General features: G+C 32.2%; 3 protein-coding genes, 45 non-coding genes and 1 pseudogene across 49 annotated transcripts; 34 read left to right on the top strand and 15 right to left on the bottom strand.

Moving 5' to 3' along the window:
- The first annotated feature begins 13 nt into the window (after window positions 1–13).
- On the top strand, window positions 14–34 carry 21ur-11117. Its single transcript, NR_066680.1, has one exon.
- A 50-nt stretch (window positions 35–84) lies between these two features.
- On the top strand, window positions 85–105 carry 21ur-11339. The gene has a single exon (NR_066679.1).
- Window positions 106–493: 388 nt separating this feature from the next.
- Window positions 494–514, bottom strand: 21ur-633. Its single transcript, NR_066678.1, has one exon.
- Window positions 515–794: 280 nt separating this feature from the next.
- 21ur-6572 lies at window positions 795–815 on the top strand. The gene has a single exon (NR_066677.1).
- On the top strand, window positions 796–816 carry 21ur-8562. Its single transcript, NR_066676.1, has one exon.
- Window positions 817–1,146: 330 nt separating this feature from the next.
- Y51H4A.33 lies at window positions 1,147–1,286 on the top strand (annotated as a pseudogene). The gene has a single exon. A coding segment is annotated over exon 1 (140 nt).
- Window positions 1,287–1,376: 90 nt separating this feature from the next.
- Window positions 1,377–1,397, top strand: 21ur-5193. Its single transcript, NR_066675.1, has one exon.
- A 65-nt stretch (window positions 1,398–1,462) lies between these two features.
- Window positions 1,463–1,483, top strand: 21ur-1565. The gene has a single exon (NR_066674.1).
- A 277-nt stretch (window positions 1,484–1,760) lies between these two features.
- Y51H4A.6 (uncharacterized protein) lies at window positions 1,761–2,062 on the bottom strand (the record flags this gene model as incomplete). The annotated part of the gene is made up of 2 exons (NM_070562.2): window positions 1,761–1,830; window positions 1,902–2,062. The coding sequence occupies 2 exons, from the start codon at window positions 2,060–2,062 to the stop codon at window positions 1,761–1,763; spliced, it is 231 nt and encodes a 76-aa protein (NP_502963.2).
- Window positions 2,063–2,908: 846 nt separating this feature from the next.
- Window positions 2,909–2,929, top strand: 21ur-1551. Its single transcript, NR_066673.1, has one exon.
- Window positions 2,930–3,229: 300 nt separating this feature from the next.
- 21ur-2959 lies at window positions 3,230–3,250 on the top strand. Its single transcript, NR_066672.1, has one exon.
- A 614-nt stretch (window positions 3,251–3,864) lies between these two features.
- Window positions 3,865–3,885, top strand: 21ur-4871. Its single transcript, NR_066671.1, has one exon.
- A 302-nt stretch (window positions 3,886–4,187) lies between these two features.
- On the top strand, window positions 4,188–4,208 carry 21ur-3486. The gene has a single exon (NR_066670.1).
- A 50-nt stretch (window positions 4,209–4,258) lies between these two features.
- Window positions 4,259–4,279, top strand: 21ur-4884. Its single transcript, NR_066669.1, has one exon.
- Window positions 4,280–4,604: 325 nt separating this feature from the next.
- 21ur-889 lies at window positions 4,605–4,625 on the bottom strand. Its single transcript, NR_066668.1, has one exon.
- Window positions 4,626–5,104: 479 nt separating this feature from the next.
- On the top strand, window positions 5,105–5,125 carry 21ur-37. The gene has a single exon (NR_066667.1).
- Window positions 5,126–5,212: 87 nt separating this feature from the next.
- On the top strand, window positions 5,213–5,233 carry 21ur-5861. Its single transcript, NR_066666.1, has one exon.
- On the bottom strand, window positions 5,232–5,252 carry 21ur-12299. Its single transcript, NR_066665.1, has one exon.
- On the bottom strand, window positions 5,236–5,256 carry 21ur-8465. Its single transcript, NR_066664.1, has one exon.
- Window positions 5,257–5,523: 267 nt separating this feature from the next.
- 21ur-9791 lies at window positions 5,524–5,544 on the top strand. Its single transcript, NR_066663.1, has one exon.
- On the top strand, window positions 5,525–5,545 carry 21ur-2601. Its single transcript, NR_066662.1, has one exon.
- A 434-nt stretch (window positions 5,546–5,979) lies between these two features.
- On the top strand, window positions 5,980–6,000 carry 21ur-10972. The gene has a single exon (NR_066661.1).
- Window positions 5,981–6,001, top strand: 21ur-3784. The gene has a single exon (NR_066660.1).
- Window positions 5,983–6,003, top strand: 21ur-13691. The gene has a single exon (NR_066659.1).
- A 581-nt stretch (window positions 6,004–6,584) lies between these two features.
- On the top strand, window positions 6,585–6,605 carry 21ur-5280. Its single transcript, NR_066658.1, has one exon.
- Window positions 6,606–6,782: 177 nt separating this feature from the next.
- Window positions 6,783–7,048, bottom strand: Y51H4A.937 (Type-F conjugative transfer system pilin assembly protein TrbC). Its single transcript, NM_001268968.2, has 2 exons — window positions 6,938–7,048; window positions 6,783–6,873 (listed from the first exon to the last, which is right to left on the bottom strand). Exons 1-2 carry the CDS (start codon window positions 7,037–7,039, stop codon window positions 6,853–6,855), a joined length of 123 nt encoding a protein of 40 aa, NP_001255897.1. The 5' UTR covers window positions 7,040–7,048; the 3' UTR covers window positions 6,783–6,852.
- On the top strand, window positions 6,885–6,905 carry 21ur-4282. Its single transcript, NR_066657.1, has one exon.
- A 389-nt stretch (window positions 7,049–7,437) lies between the features above and the next one.
- 21ur-4333 lies at window positions 7,438–7,458 on the top strand. Its single transcript, NR_066656.1, has one exon.
- Window positions 7,459–7,691: 233 nt separating this feature from the next.
- Window positions 7,692–7,712, top strand: 21ur-2126. The gene has a single exon (NR_066655.1).
- Window positions 7,695–7,715, top strand: 21ur-2901. The gene has a single exon (NR_066654.1).
- Window positions 7,716–8,047: 332 nt separating this feature from the next.
- On the top strand, window positions 8,048–8,068 carry 21ur-6257. Its single transcript, NR_066653.1, has one exon.
- A 62-nt stretch (window positions 8,069–8,130) lies between these two features.
- On the bottom strand, window positions 8,131–8,151 carry 21ur-15417. Its single transcript, NR_066652.1, has one exon.
- Window positions 8,152–8,506: 355 nt separating this feature from the next.
- 21ur-7634 lies at window positions 8,507–8,527 on the top strand. The gene has a single exon (NR_066651.1).
- Window positions 8,528–8,720: 193 nt separating this feature from the next.
- Window positions 8,721–8,741, top strand: 21ur-3946. The gene has a single exon (NR_066650.1).
- 21ur-921 lies at window positions 8,724–8,744 on the top strand. The gene has a single exon (NR_066649.1).
- A 249-nt stretch (window positions 8,745–8,993) lies between these two features.
- Window positions 8,994–9,014, bottom strand: 21ur-11880. Its single transcript, NR_066648.1, has one exon.
- A 139-nt stretch (window positions 9,015–9,153) lies between these two features.
- On the top strand, window positions 9,154–9,174 carry 21ur-2526. Its single transcript, NR_066647.1, has one exon.
- On the top strand, window positions 9,155–9,175 carry 21ur-8770. Its single transcript, NR_066646.1, has one exon.
- A 137-nt stretch (window positions 9,176–9,312) lies between these two features.
- On the top strand, window positions 9,313–9,333 carry 21ur-1024. Its single transcript, NR_066645.1, has one exon.
- A 103-nt stretch (window positions 9,334–9,436) lies between these two features.
- On the bottom strand, window positions 9,437–9,457 carry 21ur-3899. The gene has a single exon (NR_066644.1).
- A 127-nt stretch (window positions 9,458–9,584) lies between these two features.
- Window positions 9,585–13,194, top strand: Y51H4A.5 (Fungal lipase-type domain-containing protein). Its single transcript, NM_070561.5, has 6 exons — window positions 9,585–9,692; window positions 10,277–10,331; window positions 10,522–10,643; window positions 10,968–11,147; window positions 11,911–12,300; window positions 12,990–13,194. The coding sequence occupies exons 1-6, from the start codon at window positions 9,601–9,603 to the stop codon at window positions 13,138–13,140; spliced, it is 990 nt and encodes a 329-aa protein (NP_502962.3). The 5' UTR covers window positions 9,585–9,600; the 3' UTR covers window positions 13,141–13,194.
- On the top strand, window positions 10,405–10,425 carry 21ur-2808. Its single transcript, NR_066643.1, has one exon.
- On the bottom strand, window positions 10,791–10,811 carry 21ur-2937. Its single transcript, NR_066642.1, has one exon.
- Window positions 11,155–11,175, bottom strand: 21ur-11988. The gene has a single exon (NR_066641.1).
- On the bottom strand, window positions 11,409–11,429 carry 21ur-4232. The gene has a single exon (NR_066640.1).
- On the top strand, window positions 11,794–11,814 carry 21ur-4154. The gene has a single exon (NR_066639.1).
- 21ur-8723 lies at window positions 11,809–11,829 on the bottom strand. Its single transcript, NR_066638.1, has one exon.
- On the bottom strand, window positions 11,813–11,833 carry 21ur-5426. Its single transcript, NR_066637.1, has one exon.
- 21ur-9553 lies at window positions 11,814–11,834 on the bottom strand. The gene has a single exon (NR_066636.1).
- Window positions 13,195–13,211: the final 17 nt, after the last annotated feature.

Here is a 13,211-nt window from a genome sequence, read left to right as displayed (position 1 = left end):
TTTGCCCAAGTAATGACCGATTTTCAGAGCAAAAGATTACTGTTTCATTTAAGTTATAATTCTGTTATGTCATACCGGTACCAGTTTGGTTGTACCTTTAAAACTTTGGCACACATTTAATTATTTCAAACTTTAAAAAATGTGAGTGATGTTTCAAGTAGCCCATATAGGCAAGACTGCTGGATTGGACGTGATTTGTTTTTTTTTTCTAAAAACCCTCTCTTTAATATGTACTTATCTCTGATTTGTGTTTTCACGGATTGATTTATTACAGTGTCGAGTATACACAGTAAAATTCACTGTTGATAAAATATAGAACTTCGATATTCAACAATTTTCAGGTGGTGTATATATATTTTTCCACATTGCATTAAAGGCGAACTACCTTTTTAAATACATTTTTCGAAAAAAATGAGATTTTTTTCGAACTTTTTGAAGCAGAAGTTTTCACAAAACATTATTGTTTTAGTCTTCACTTACAATTTGTAATAGCAATGCAAAGAGAAAGTCAGTACTGTCTAACAGAACTCGCATCAAATTGAAATGCAACCCGTGAAACAGTGAACATTTTTGAAAAATTTCCAAGCAACTCTCTTGCGGAATCCGCTTCACTTCATATTCATTGGTTAACTATTTGAACTGCGGCCGACGTTTCGTGAGTTTCGCCATAATTCAATTGATCCTTCATTTGTTACACGTACAAATTGCAGTGAACGTTCAAATTTTCAGCAAGAAAAATTTGAAAATCACTGTTTCATTGAGAGCATTTAGCAACTTGTTTGAGTTTTCAATAATTCTTCATTGTTTTCGTTTGAATAAAACTTTTTTTTAAACATTAGTTTTTTAAGTTTTCGAAATAGCGATTAGCATAGAATAACAAAAATACAAAGATTTTTAACAGAGTTAGTGGTACATATTTCGGTCAAAAGTGACCATTTTATCCATTTTTATAAATCGAATTTTGCAGCTCCCAGTTTAAAATTTTCAATTTGATTCACTTCTCCATGATGAATAAAACATTATTTATATCACTAGAAAATCACCTTTTTTCCTAATATTTCGATGAATCGATTAAGAATTTTTAAACTTTGTAATGTTTAAACACATTGACAACATGCTTAACAAAATTAAAACGTTCATTTTCTAGCATGAACATCATCTGAACATATCTCCTTCGCCGACCCATTCTCTCCGCTCTTCGAGCATCCAACGGAGCAATTTGTCAACAATGTTACTCACGCACCGGAGCGTCCGTGTAATCTTGCTCAGACGGAGAAAATATTAATAAAAGTAAGGTTTTTTTAGAGAAAAGATCAAAATATAATGGGCCTCTATTTCATTATATACATTTAGGTACTCGAGTTTGAATTTTTTATTAACGATTTCAATGAAAGTACCCATCTTACTTTTAAAATATGTTTCACGAACTTGACAAATGAAATTAATTATTTTTGAACTTTACTATGAAAGTCTCACTTATGAACGAAGAAAATAAACTCGGCAGTTTGCTACTCCTGGCGCGCGCACGTTTCGCACCGGGCGCGCGGACGGAGCGCGCTAGTAATAATGTCTCGAACGCCCGGCGCACTCTCTGCGCGCGCCCGGCGCATTTCATACGAATTTGGTCACAGCTCGTTCCCCATCCCTTTATTATTTTATCAAATACATTGTCAACTTGGAATACTGAGTGCATTAATACATGTGTTTAAATTTAATTTTATTACATTGAAAATCTAAAAAAAACAATTAAAACTTCAAAGTTAATAATTTCCATTGTGTAGCAAGTCCCCTTCCTTCGCTGTTGGAGTTTCTCGAGTTCTTTCGATGGACCTGAAAAAAGAAAGAAGTTAATTTCATTCATTAAAAAATTGTTCAAGTTCGTTTGAAGAAGAAATACTTACAGGTTTCTGGGAAAAAAAATTCCAAAAATCTTCTTTCCAAAGGTCTCTCGTGCATTCGCCGTGTGAAAGTGGTGAACCCAATCATCTCCATACTTCTCCACACTTTGCTGCTTTTCTGAAAATATCAAATTCTGTTTTTTTTTTAAATAATTGCGATGCATAGACGAGGTTGAAGACCGGGTCGTTATCAAATTATTACTAATTTCGAAGAAATCGTTTTTATAATCTTACCGATGAACTATTTCATTCGAATCCTCCGATGATTTGTTTCGTCCCGGCATTTATGTTTTTTCTGCAAACTTTTTCATTAATATTTATTTGAAAAATATATAAACAAAGAAAAATATATAAATAAAGAAAATGTGTAAAGTCGAAAAAAAGAACTGAAAAAAACAGCTTGAAAAATTTGGCGGAGTTGAAATCTAGGCCGCGGCCACGATCTGCGGAGGGCGCGCGCACGGGGCGCGTACAGAGCGTGGACGATCCGCGCACAGAGCGTCGACGATGTGGGGATTATGTTTTTTCTACGTGAATTTGAGGATTGGGAAGTCAAAACAACTATAAAGTGCCTATATACAGGTGCTTTCTTATATACGGATCTATATATACACAAACATATCACCATAGTTTCCTAGTAATTGTGTACCATTTGAAATTTGCAACTTCGAGCAAATAAATATTCCATTTTAAACATTTACTTATTCATACTCTTGATTACATAGTAATAGTCTTTAAAGTTTAGAAAAAAGCACGTTTACTTTGTTTTCTGGTTCCTGCTTCGTTCGTGACAGACTCTATTCGCATCCAGTGCGCATACTATGCGCGCCTCGAGCGCGCCTTTTGCGCTTTAGGTGCGCGCGCCAGGCGAATTCCCTTTTTATCGCGCGCCAGGCGCAAAACGTGCGCGCCCCAGGAGAAGCGAACTGCCGAGAAGTATACGGAGAGATGTTAAGTCGTCCACTGTTTCAATGAGTGCTTTTAGGCCTCTGACTTTAAGTTTTAAACAATACCAATTCAAGGTGCGTAGCCGATTTATGTAATGAAATATTATGTAAAAAGTTTTTTTTTAATAAAAAAGGAGTATTGCTAGATTCTGAAAGTGTCTATCTCCCGCTGCTTCCAGTTTTTTTTTTGGAATTATTTTTCTTCCAAATTAGTAACTTCTAGATTTTAATTAAAAGTGTTTTCATTCTATTTCGCATTTTTTATTCGATCTGTCAAGAATTGTAAAAATAATCTAATAAAAATTGTTCTATTAACATTTTTGAACATTTTTTGTGTTACAGTTTCACACAGTGCATAAAGAACATGCTACTGTCCGACTGTAATTTACCTTCTGCCTTTTTGAAATATCTTGAAAATCATGTGAATTGAACAATATGAGTGCTATACTTAAATCAAATTTACTGTATATCTGAGTCTATGAATGTGAAAAGAAACTTGCCTGCTACCGCATTTTCATTTTTTCAAAATTTGCTCAATTTGCTGTTCAAGCTACTGCTTTACATTGTTGCTTCATGTTCTCCTAATTAAATTTCAAAATATATAAATGATCTCAAAGTCACAAATAATGTGCAAATTTTGTAATCTAATTTATTTTTAAGTGTTGCTTGTAGTAAAAGAAAAACTTAATTTTTTGCTTGAAAGTTCAGTTTTCAATAAATTACTGTTTCAAGCTTAGCATAAGATTAGCATATGTATTTTTTTCGTTAGCGATTAAACTTTTACACGATTGACATACAGCGTTGTGGTATATGTTTCTATGTGCTCAGTCACATTCTCTTAATGACGTCATCTAAAAATGGTTTGTCATATTTCATGAAATTAATAATAATTTTCATAAGTTTTAAGGGTACATTTTTCAAAAAAAAAACCACTTAGAACATGTATTCGATAAAAAATTTTCGAAAAAACTCATGTTTTACATGGTTGTTATCAATCCACTATAAGAAGAGTTATTTGATGGATTGGCTTTTAATCCTTGGATTACATAAATGACTCGAACATATTTCGTCGAAGAAAACACTTCATTGTTTTAAGCAGTTTATTTTAATTGTTAGTATTTCTAACTGATAGAATTTGTTCAAAATCCAGTGTTCCCGTTTCCTTGCTTCTCAGGACGTCAAGGATACAACCCGGGAGTTGTCGGACCATGATGAACAATTAATTAAATCATGATCAAACTTACGAAGTATCGGGAGCAGTTCAATGATGTGACAAGACAAGTTAAAAAAATTCACGTTTTCAAATAATACATTTGAATGTGATACGTATTTTCATAGACAATACCAATCTTCTTATTATTGGTTACTTTTTCAAAACTCTTATTCAAAGATACTGTGGTAAAATGAGTTTGATCGACGCCAGTTTATGTAGAAGAAAAAACAAAAATTAATAATTTTAAAAACGTAATCCACGTAATCTTGTTTTTTTTTCTGCTGCCCTTCTTGTTTTTTTGCAAATAAATTGAATCAATAATTCAATTACCGTATATCCTCTATTAGTTTTGCACCCCTTTGCTCAACTTTGGCAGCTCATATATCAGTAGTCGTTTGTTCTATAGAAAAGTTGTCAACTGATAAAATTTTTGTTAGATGCTTTTCTATAGTATGTAGTTTGTTAATTATTTATATGTTCAACACAAAATGAGATATGAGCTGTCAAAGTTGAGCAAAGGGGTGCAAAACTAATAGAGGATATACGGTAGTTACTATACGAAACACACTGGGCAAATTTTAACTTAGTAGCTTAAATGATGTCAGTGAAACAGTAAACAATTGAAGGTGGTGTACCGAAATCTGAGAAACATTTTCAAATTACTCCAAATTTACCCCTGATTACGAATATCTATGTGGAAAAGTTCAAAATGATTACCCTGGTTTTATATTTGACTCTTAAAAATCGCGAATTGCTTTCAAAAGCGCGAATCAATTAAATTCTCCTTGAAGCACATTTGCCTCGTTTGATTTTCTTCATAGAATTTTCAGTTTTTTTTTTAATTATAAAGAATTAATATATTTCCTCCTTTTAATTTTCTAAAGTTTTTCTCAGGGAACAAAAAACCTTACTAGAAAACAATAATTGATACGATTAACAAAAATGAAGATTTTATTTTGGTTCTGGAAAAATTGAAATGTTGCTTAATTTAAAAATGAACGTGTTTCAAATAGTTTATGAATAGCTGGGTTTTAGTTTTTGTGAGATAAAAAAGGATGAAATTTATCGAAAGTACAAAAATTCACAAAAAAAATTTGTTCATCGTGTGTTTCATACACATCATATATGATTAAGTTTTGTAGTTAGTAAATCATTAGAAAATATTGATTGAATCGAGTTACCCAAATTTTTTCAACGAATATAACTAGTTTTTTAACACCTTTTTAATGATAATTTGAAAAACAATTTGTCAATTTTTCAGACAATTTTTTGTAATTAAAGCATGGTAACCGGAAATAAATTTGCGGAAACTTTGAAAAATAATTTTAGCAAATCGATTACATCTTGTCATTATTGTTTTTGGTAAAAAAAACGGGTTTTGAATTTTATATAAAAGAAGAAAAAGTTTTCAAATATTTTACTGTTTCATACAGTTTATTCAAATGGAGAATAATCAATTAAGTCATTCTGCAACTCACAAAGTGTCAATGCAAATAGAGTACCAAGATAGGCGATAGGATGAGTTTTGAAAGTTTGATTTGAAATTTTTCAATTTTTCACTGTTTCAACTATATCATTTTAGTTTGTGATGAATGTTGTTAGACACTGTTTACTACTGTCGATACTGTCTAATAGACAGTATCGTATGGTATTATTTCAAAATTGACTATTTACAAACGCTTTTTAGTAAGTTAAAACCAAAAACCACATGTATTTTGTGAAATCTCCGGTTTACCTTTTTTTCAAGTGCACTCATTCCATAGAAATTATTCATTTATGTTGAAAAAATTCTGCAATCATGCCTTAAATATTTTTTGGCAACTGTAAATATTATTTGCAGTATTTAACTTTGTTTTGTACTGAAACAAAAATCTACTGTTTTGCATTGTGCTTAAATTACTTCAGTAATGTTATTCAGTCATTCGACTATTGATTTTGTTTGGATTTAATTTTAAATTGGAACGAGTATCTGCTCAGACGAACTCAAATTTGTGAAATTTTGGATTATTGTATAATTGAAGTAACTGACAATGGAAATCTAGTTGTTTAAACTGCCTTTGTTAAAATTATACTTTTTCTAAAAAGGTATAGTAAGTAATAAATTACATCTGAACATGAGGAATATGTTTTATTTGAATTTATCACAGACTCAGTAAAGAGATTAAGTAATTGCAATTATTTTATTGCATCAACCAGCAAAGTTGGTACATTATCGCCTAGTCAATAAGTGGCAGGAGTCCCAACGACTGTGAAGATGGAAAGATTGAATATGTGCCAACTTTACTTGTTACATTTGTTTTTTTTATATGTATGTTGTTGGATAGTTGGAACATCAGCCCTGGGTCGAGCTGAATACACTTGCAGCCATGAAAAGACGATTAACCTGGACAAGGATGCCACCCGGGAGATGTCGGACCATGACAAACTCATGAAGTATCGGACAGTTCAATGGTGTGACAATACAAGTTTAAAATATTCACGGTTTCAAATATTGCATTCTAATGCGTTACGTATTTTCATAGACAGTGCAGTTGGTTCAAATGCAATCCTTTCAAAGCTTTTATTCGAAGATGTAAGTAAAACCAAATACGACATTATTTTGTAAAAACTGCAATTTTCAATGTTTTCTAGTAACTATGCAAAATGTGACCTTGATAATGATTACTCATTTAATTTTACCGTTTTATATCTCAATTTTATTGTATAAAATTTATAAATCACTTATAAACCCAAACTTTATTCGCTGGAGAAATATTTTTTAACAACCCCAATTATTTCTCCTGTTTCACCACGCCTACTTCTTGAATGGGTACCACTGAAAATTAATGAAAATGAGTCTTCGTTTCCGCGAATTTTTTACATTTCCAAAATATACTCACACTGTTTCCAAGTTTTCCAACTTTTCTGTTTCCAGCAGTGACATGGAAGGTCATAGATAGAAGTAGAATAAAAATAAGGAGAATCGAACGTTTGAAATTCATTTTTTCAAATACAGAATTTATAATTGAATAGGAGATTTTGGGATATATAATGGGAATTTTAAATTATGCACTGATCAGTTAGTTGCATAACAAATGTAACATGTAAATTGAAATTTTTGAAAAGCAAACATCATGCAAATTGTGGGATTTTTGGATTTCAGTTGAATTTAATCACATGTTCAGAAAGAAACGTTGAGAACACTGTGAGTAGTGCTAAAAAAGCCCATGAGATAAATAATATCGTAAATAATATCAACTTTTGAAATATCTTTGATTTTATGCTTCATCTAGTGCATGAATTATCGATCCATGGTTGAAAAAATAATTGTACATATAAAAGTTTTTTGTGGAACAGTTTCACCCAGTACTTAAAGATTGTAAAGTGTTAATCAAAACATTGCGAATTCGACAAGTAATAAATACAATTCGACACGATCTGTCAAGAAATCAAACACAAAATTACCGAAATGTCCCGAAAATCAACCTCTTCGATCATTTAACTTGCATTAAAAGAGGAGTTCCCGACAGAACATTTTTAAAGATATTGACCCTAATGAAATGCTGGAATGTTTGAAAATATTCTGAAAAAAATTCATTCAAAAAAACTACTGTTTCACATTGTCATTATCAAGACATCCATCCATTTTTTTGGTAGTCGTTGAATTGGCTGAAATAATTGAACTTTAATTTATCTAACAAAAAAAAAGATTAAATTCGCATTTAATGTGTTTGAAAATCAAATGAATCGGAAAAACTCTAAATAAAAAATATTTTAATATACAGATGTAACACATCAATTGCAGTATTTTGTTTTGCAATATTTAAAATTGCTCAAAATGATTATTTCAAACATTTTTACCAATTCGATTGAGTCAATTGTTGAAAATAAATCCTAGAAAACTGGAGCCTTTCTTCGATATTTTCATAGTTTTCAAAAATTATTAAAAATAAAGTTTTCATTCATCTTTCACAGCTTCTATTTATGCCCTTCAATAGTTCAAAAACAAGTCCCAGCTCGATTTTCAAAAATTCGTTTTCCTTTTTTTCGTTCGTAGTTTTCAAGGCTGTCCGTTTTCGTTTTCAATCCTTCTGGCATACCGAAAAATCAATTATTTTCTTCGGAAAGAGTCATACAATTAGTTGAAAACCTGAACCACTGACTTTTTTGTCTTCGGTGTCGTTTTTGAAAATTTTCCATTCCTGATCCATATTACCTTTTTTCAGTTCTAACCGAGCAATATGCTTTGAAAATAAAAATAATGTTTCACTTTGACGATATTTATGGTATATCATTATGAAGCCACAACCTTGTTAAGGCAAATTAGAAGTTGAAATATTGTGCTAAAAATATTTGTTTTATAATTAATTCGTGAGTATTTTAAAAATCAAGTTTACATGATTAATTTATTTAAATTGAGTACTGTTTCAGGCAGTCCATATAGGTTTGACTATTATATTCATTTTTAATTCCTTTGTTGGTTTTTAATTGATTCTTTAATTGATGTGTTGAGAAATTTAAGTGATTGCGGAAAAAATTAAAATAATTCAATTTTGTTGAAATTTTTGCAAAGTCTGTAGAGTGAGTTTCAAAAAATATTTTTTTTTTTGAAAGATTTTTTTGTAAAAAAAATATCAGCTACTTCAAGATGTCTATAAAGTTGTGAGTTTTATATTACTGCAATGGTAGTTCAATATTATTTCACCAAATTTTTTTACACAATTGTAAAGACTTATTTTAAAATTATATTTGTGTTATTTCTGGGAGCTTGAGGAAAAAATTTTCTGGTTTTTAGGTGAAAAATACAACAATAAAAAAACAGAAACACAATTTTAAGCAACGGTGAGGCTTTTTAAAATATTTCAATTTTATACCAATACTGCTTTAGGTAGGTAATTCAAATAAGTGTATATAATATAATTATATAATTTCTCGATAAGTCTTTCCTTAATTCCATCCGCAAAAGATTCTTTAAAAATATTAAATATTTTTTCAGAAAAAAATATCGAACATTTGAAAATGTATTCGAAAAGTTTAGAGAAAAAACTTTAAATTTAGAATTATTTTTCGCGTGTTTCAATACTTGCATTTTTAGGTCAAATAGGATTTTTTTTAATTCAGCTGCAAATTTGAACTTCGCAACTATATTGGGTGAAAACTGAGTAATTGCCACTTTTTCAACTAATATTCCACTCCCACCTTATAAAAATACTCATTTTAATTATTATATTGTTTCAAATATGGCATATTATTACTGATTTTTCATTAATTTTATTCTCTAAGAAAAAATTATTGAAATGTAATTTTTTTCCAAATATGAAGAACATTACTACTTTATTTTTCCTCGTATATACAGTCTCGGTAATTTTTGTACTTAAAACAGGAAGCAAAATGTTGTTTTAGTAATAAAGCTAGGAATATCAAACTAAGTAAATTTGTTGTTTTATATATTCAGTCTCTGAAACAGAAATTAATTTTTCTAAAAATTGCTGATAACACGCCATGTGCTCCCTGGCGGAAAACTATAAAAATCAGGTAGTTATCTAATTTTCCATTTCGAAAAATGCAATTTCTAGTCTTTTTTCTAATATTTTGGCAATTTTTCGATTTTTTGGAGGCCAGCAAATGCACCGACTGTATTGCATCTGGCAAGCAGTTAGTTTTTTTTTTGTTTTTTAAATTTCATTTTCAAATGCCATTTTTAAAATGTAAAAGCATCATGAAAGTTTTGAACTAAGCCCCGTAATGACTAGTTTCAGTTGAATTTTGGGTTCCACCACGATGGTTACTGTAGCATTAATTTTTACTGTGTCGGAAATGAGAACACAAGAAAAAATATTTTTTATTTTTGAAAATCACACAGAATTAATTCAAATTTTTGAGTAAAACCTGAATAGGTAATATTTCAATTTTTGGGTCTTACCACGATGGGTACTGTAGCTGAAAGTTCAGCTGTGCCAGGAACAAAATTTTCTTCAAATGTATGTAATCTGATGAATATGGAGCTAATTTAAAAACGAGGTTAGTGTAGTTTTGAATTTTATTTTCACAATTTCGAGTCTTGGAGCAGTTTTTGGTCGGACACGGCTGAAATCAAAGCTACCGTAACCTGAAATTTTCAAACTTTTCGGAATCTAATCAATATTGGGCTAATTTGCAAGCTTAGAACAAGCGGAAATTGAATTTTCAAACGGAAATTTGAAAAATTGCGAGGAAATTTCCTAAAAATGTGTTTTCAGCTGGTGTGTGACAGTCAATGAATGTGGATTTTCGCCATGTGCAACTTCGATCTCGGTGGGATTTTTTGAAATTTTTTTTCACGGTTTCAGGTTGTTGAGAAAAGAAATTGTAAAACATAGAAATTTAATTGGTGGAGCAAATTTAATTCAATCAGTAAATTATCTCTATTCTACTCTTCTGATCAAACCACACTAGTTTCACATATCTTATCAGTTGTGATCATAAATCATATTTTCATCTTCAGAAGTCACTAAACTGTCCGGAGCTTCCCGATAAAGCACACGCTTACGATGATAATTTTGTGAGAACAAAGATTGTTCCATTGGCCGCGTCGGCGTTGAACCCGAATCCTGAGAAATGTTTCAAGTAGGGGATTTTTTTTTAATTAATTTTTTTTGTGAAAAAAAAAATTAGGGTTTGTACAAAAAATACATTTTCGGGTCTCGAAGAGATTCGGGTATTGAAGCTATAATTTAAACTGTGTTGACTTTTGTTTTGAATTTGTTTGCGAAGAGAACGCACATCCAATGAGTACTAATCTTTATCTCAAAACTCCACAATTTACCAATTTATAGAAAGTGTACAATTTTTGAGCAAGAAATTTGATTTTCCCACAAATCGAAAAATAACTTTTTTGATTTTTAAGATTTGTTTTAATTTTTAAAACCTAAATTTTCTAAACTTTCTCAGGCCAAGACTTCCCACCATGACACTTTCCAAAAAATTCAGTGCCAATTGCTCAGAAGTCGGACCCCAATCGAACTGCTTCAGCTTCACCTCCTTCGATACCACACAAAAAGTTCTGGTGATGTCATTCAGAGGAACTGATAGCCCCCTACAGTTGACTGATGAGATTTTGGACTTTTTTACGTAAGTTGAAGATAAAACCTCGATCCAATTTAATTTTTTATTAGCGTCTGATATTTTAACAACTTGTTGAAACCGCAAATTTTTGTTCAGCATTTTCGTATACAGTTTTCGAAGAAAAATTTTGAATTTTTGAGTTTCTAAATAGGTTCAAGTAAGAAAAAGTTTGATCTAGTTATCGCGCCGACACAGTTGAAATCCTAGCTACAGTATCCATCGTGGTAGGACCCAAAATATCAGGAAGCGCATAGCAAAGAAATGGTGGGTGTCAATTACATAGAGAGACTAAATTTCTTATAACCCTCTGATTTTTTAACAATTTGTTGAAACCGCAAATTTTTTTCGCTTAACATTCAGCAACGATTGGTACGGTAGCTAATTTTGTGGAGAAGTTCGAACTTTCGAGAACACCCAGAATAAGTAAGTTCAACTTTTGTTCTGAGAACAAGTTGAGAACGAGTACACAGCTGAAACGATAGTAACACGTGGAGTCAGAAAGTCCCATTTTGTTTTGATCTTCGAAAAATACGAGAGAAGAGACGCAGACATCTCATTTGATTCAGATCGTGCTGACGTCATCATTTTTCCGAGAAAAAATTCCCGCATTTTCTGTAGATCGATAATTAAGACAACCTGACACCGCGTGTAGTTACCCAACACTAGAAGTTTCCGCGTGAGATCTCAACCAAACAATTTATTATAATGCTGCTGAATTTGTAGAACTACTGAAACAGTAGAAACATACAATTTTTTTTTAAATTTTCAGCGGAAAAAAGCAATTCTTCCCTGACGCTGGCAACATTTTCACCTATTTCTACGATGCCTTCTTCTTTCTCTGGAATGCTGGTCTACAACAGGATATCCGTCAGCTAAAGTACAAATATCCAGACTACGAACTATGGGTAACTGGGCACTCTTTAGGTGGAGCCCTAGCTTCAGTTGCAGCTTCTTATGTTGTTCATACGGGTATTTTCACAAGTGATAAGGTGAAACTTGTCACTTTGGGACAACCGAGAACCGGAGATTACGATTATGCTACGTGGCACGATAAAAACTTTCCCTATTCGTTCCGTATTGTGCACCGTCGGGACCTTGTCGCCCATATTCCACCACAGGACGGAGCTGACAAACTTTTCCATCACAGAAGTGAAGTTTGGTGGGTTTTTTTTTTGAAAAATTGGGTCTCGAAGCGATAGGTACTGTAGGGGTACTGTAGCCATACTGTAGGGGTACAGTAGGGGTACTCTAGGGGTACTGTAGGGGGTACTGTAGGGGTACTGTAGGGGTACTGTAGGGGGTACTGTAGGGGTACTGTAGGGGTACTGTAGGGGGTACTGTAGGGGTACTGTAGTGGTATTGTATGGGCACTGTAGGGGTACTGTAGGGGTTCTGTAGGGGCACTGTAGGGGTACTGTAGAGATACTTTAGATTTACTGTAAGGGTACTGTAGGGGCACTGTAGGGGTACTGCAGGGGTACTGTAGGGGGTACTGTAGGGGTACTGTAGGAGGTACTGTAGGGGTACTGTAGGGGTACATTAGAGGTACTACAGAGGTACTGTAACCGTACTCTAGGTTTTCTGTAGGGGTACTGTGGGGATACTGTAGGGGTATTGTAGGGGTACTGTACAGATACTGTAGAAGTATTGTAGAGATACTGTAGAAATAAAGGTACTACAGACGTACTGTAAGGCATTGTATAAATGAGGCATTGTATAAGTAGAATTACAGTTCTCATCGTTGCGAGACCCATTAATCTTAAATTTTCGAAATTTATGGAACCCAGTAATTGTATAGATTTCGTCAAGCCAAACTCAATTTTTTTGTTCAAGTTTAATTTTTTTCAGGTACAACAACAATATGAGCACTACTGAGCCATATCATATTTGTGCTGAAGCCGATGGTTTTTATTGTAGCAGTAGAGAACTCGACACAAATATTGCTGATCATTTGACCTATTTTGGAGTTTTCATTCCCGGTTGGCAGACGAAATGCTAACTTTTTTTTGTGGTGTTTTGGAATTTTGAAATTTCAATAAATATAAACTGTTTCAAATTGTTTTCTTATAT

This window comes from Caenorhabditis elegans, chromosome IV (genome assembly GCF_000002985.6).
Source record: "Caenorhabditis elegans chromosome IV".
Lineage (NCBI taxonomy): Eukaryota > Metazoa > Nematoda > Chromadorea > Rhabditida > Rhabditidae > Caenorhabditis > Caenorhabditis elegans.
The sequence above is the reverse complement of the archived record's forward strand: the minus strand, read 5'-3'. Positions and strand labels throughout refer to the sequence as shown.

Bases quoted from the DNA above. Each gene is read 5' to 3' on its own strand.
- Y51H4A.937 (NM_001268968.2), bottom strand. From the start codon at position 7,039: ATGAATTTCAAACGTTCGATTCTCCTTATTTTTATTCTACTTCTATCT. The intron at 6,874-6,937 runs GTGAGTATATTT...ATTAATTTTCAG, and splicing joins TTGGAAAACTTGGAAACAGT to TGGTACCCATTCAAGAAGTA.
- Y51H4A.5 (NM_070561.5), top strand. From the start codon at position 9,601: ATGCAATTTCTAGTCTTTTTTCTAATATTTTGGCAATTTTTCGATTTT. The intron at 10,332-10,521 runs GTGGGATTTTTT...TTTCATCTTCAG, and splicing joins CATGTGCAACTTCGATCTCG to AAGTCACTAAACTGTCCGGA. The intron at 11,148-11,910 runs GTAAGTTGAAGA...TTAAATTTTCAG, and splicing joins GAGATTTTGGACTTTTTTAC to CGGAAAAAAGCAATTCTTCC.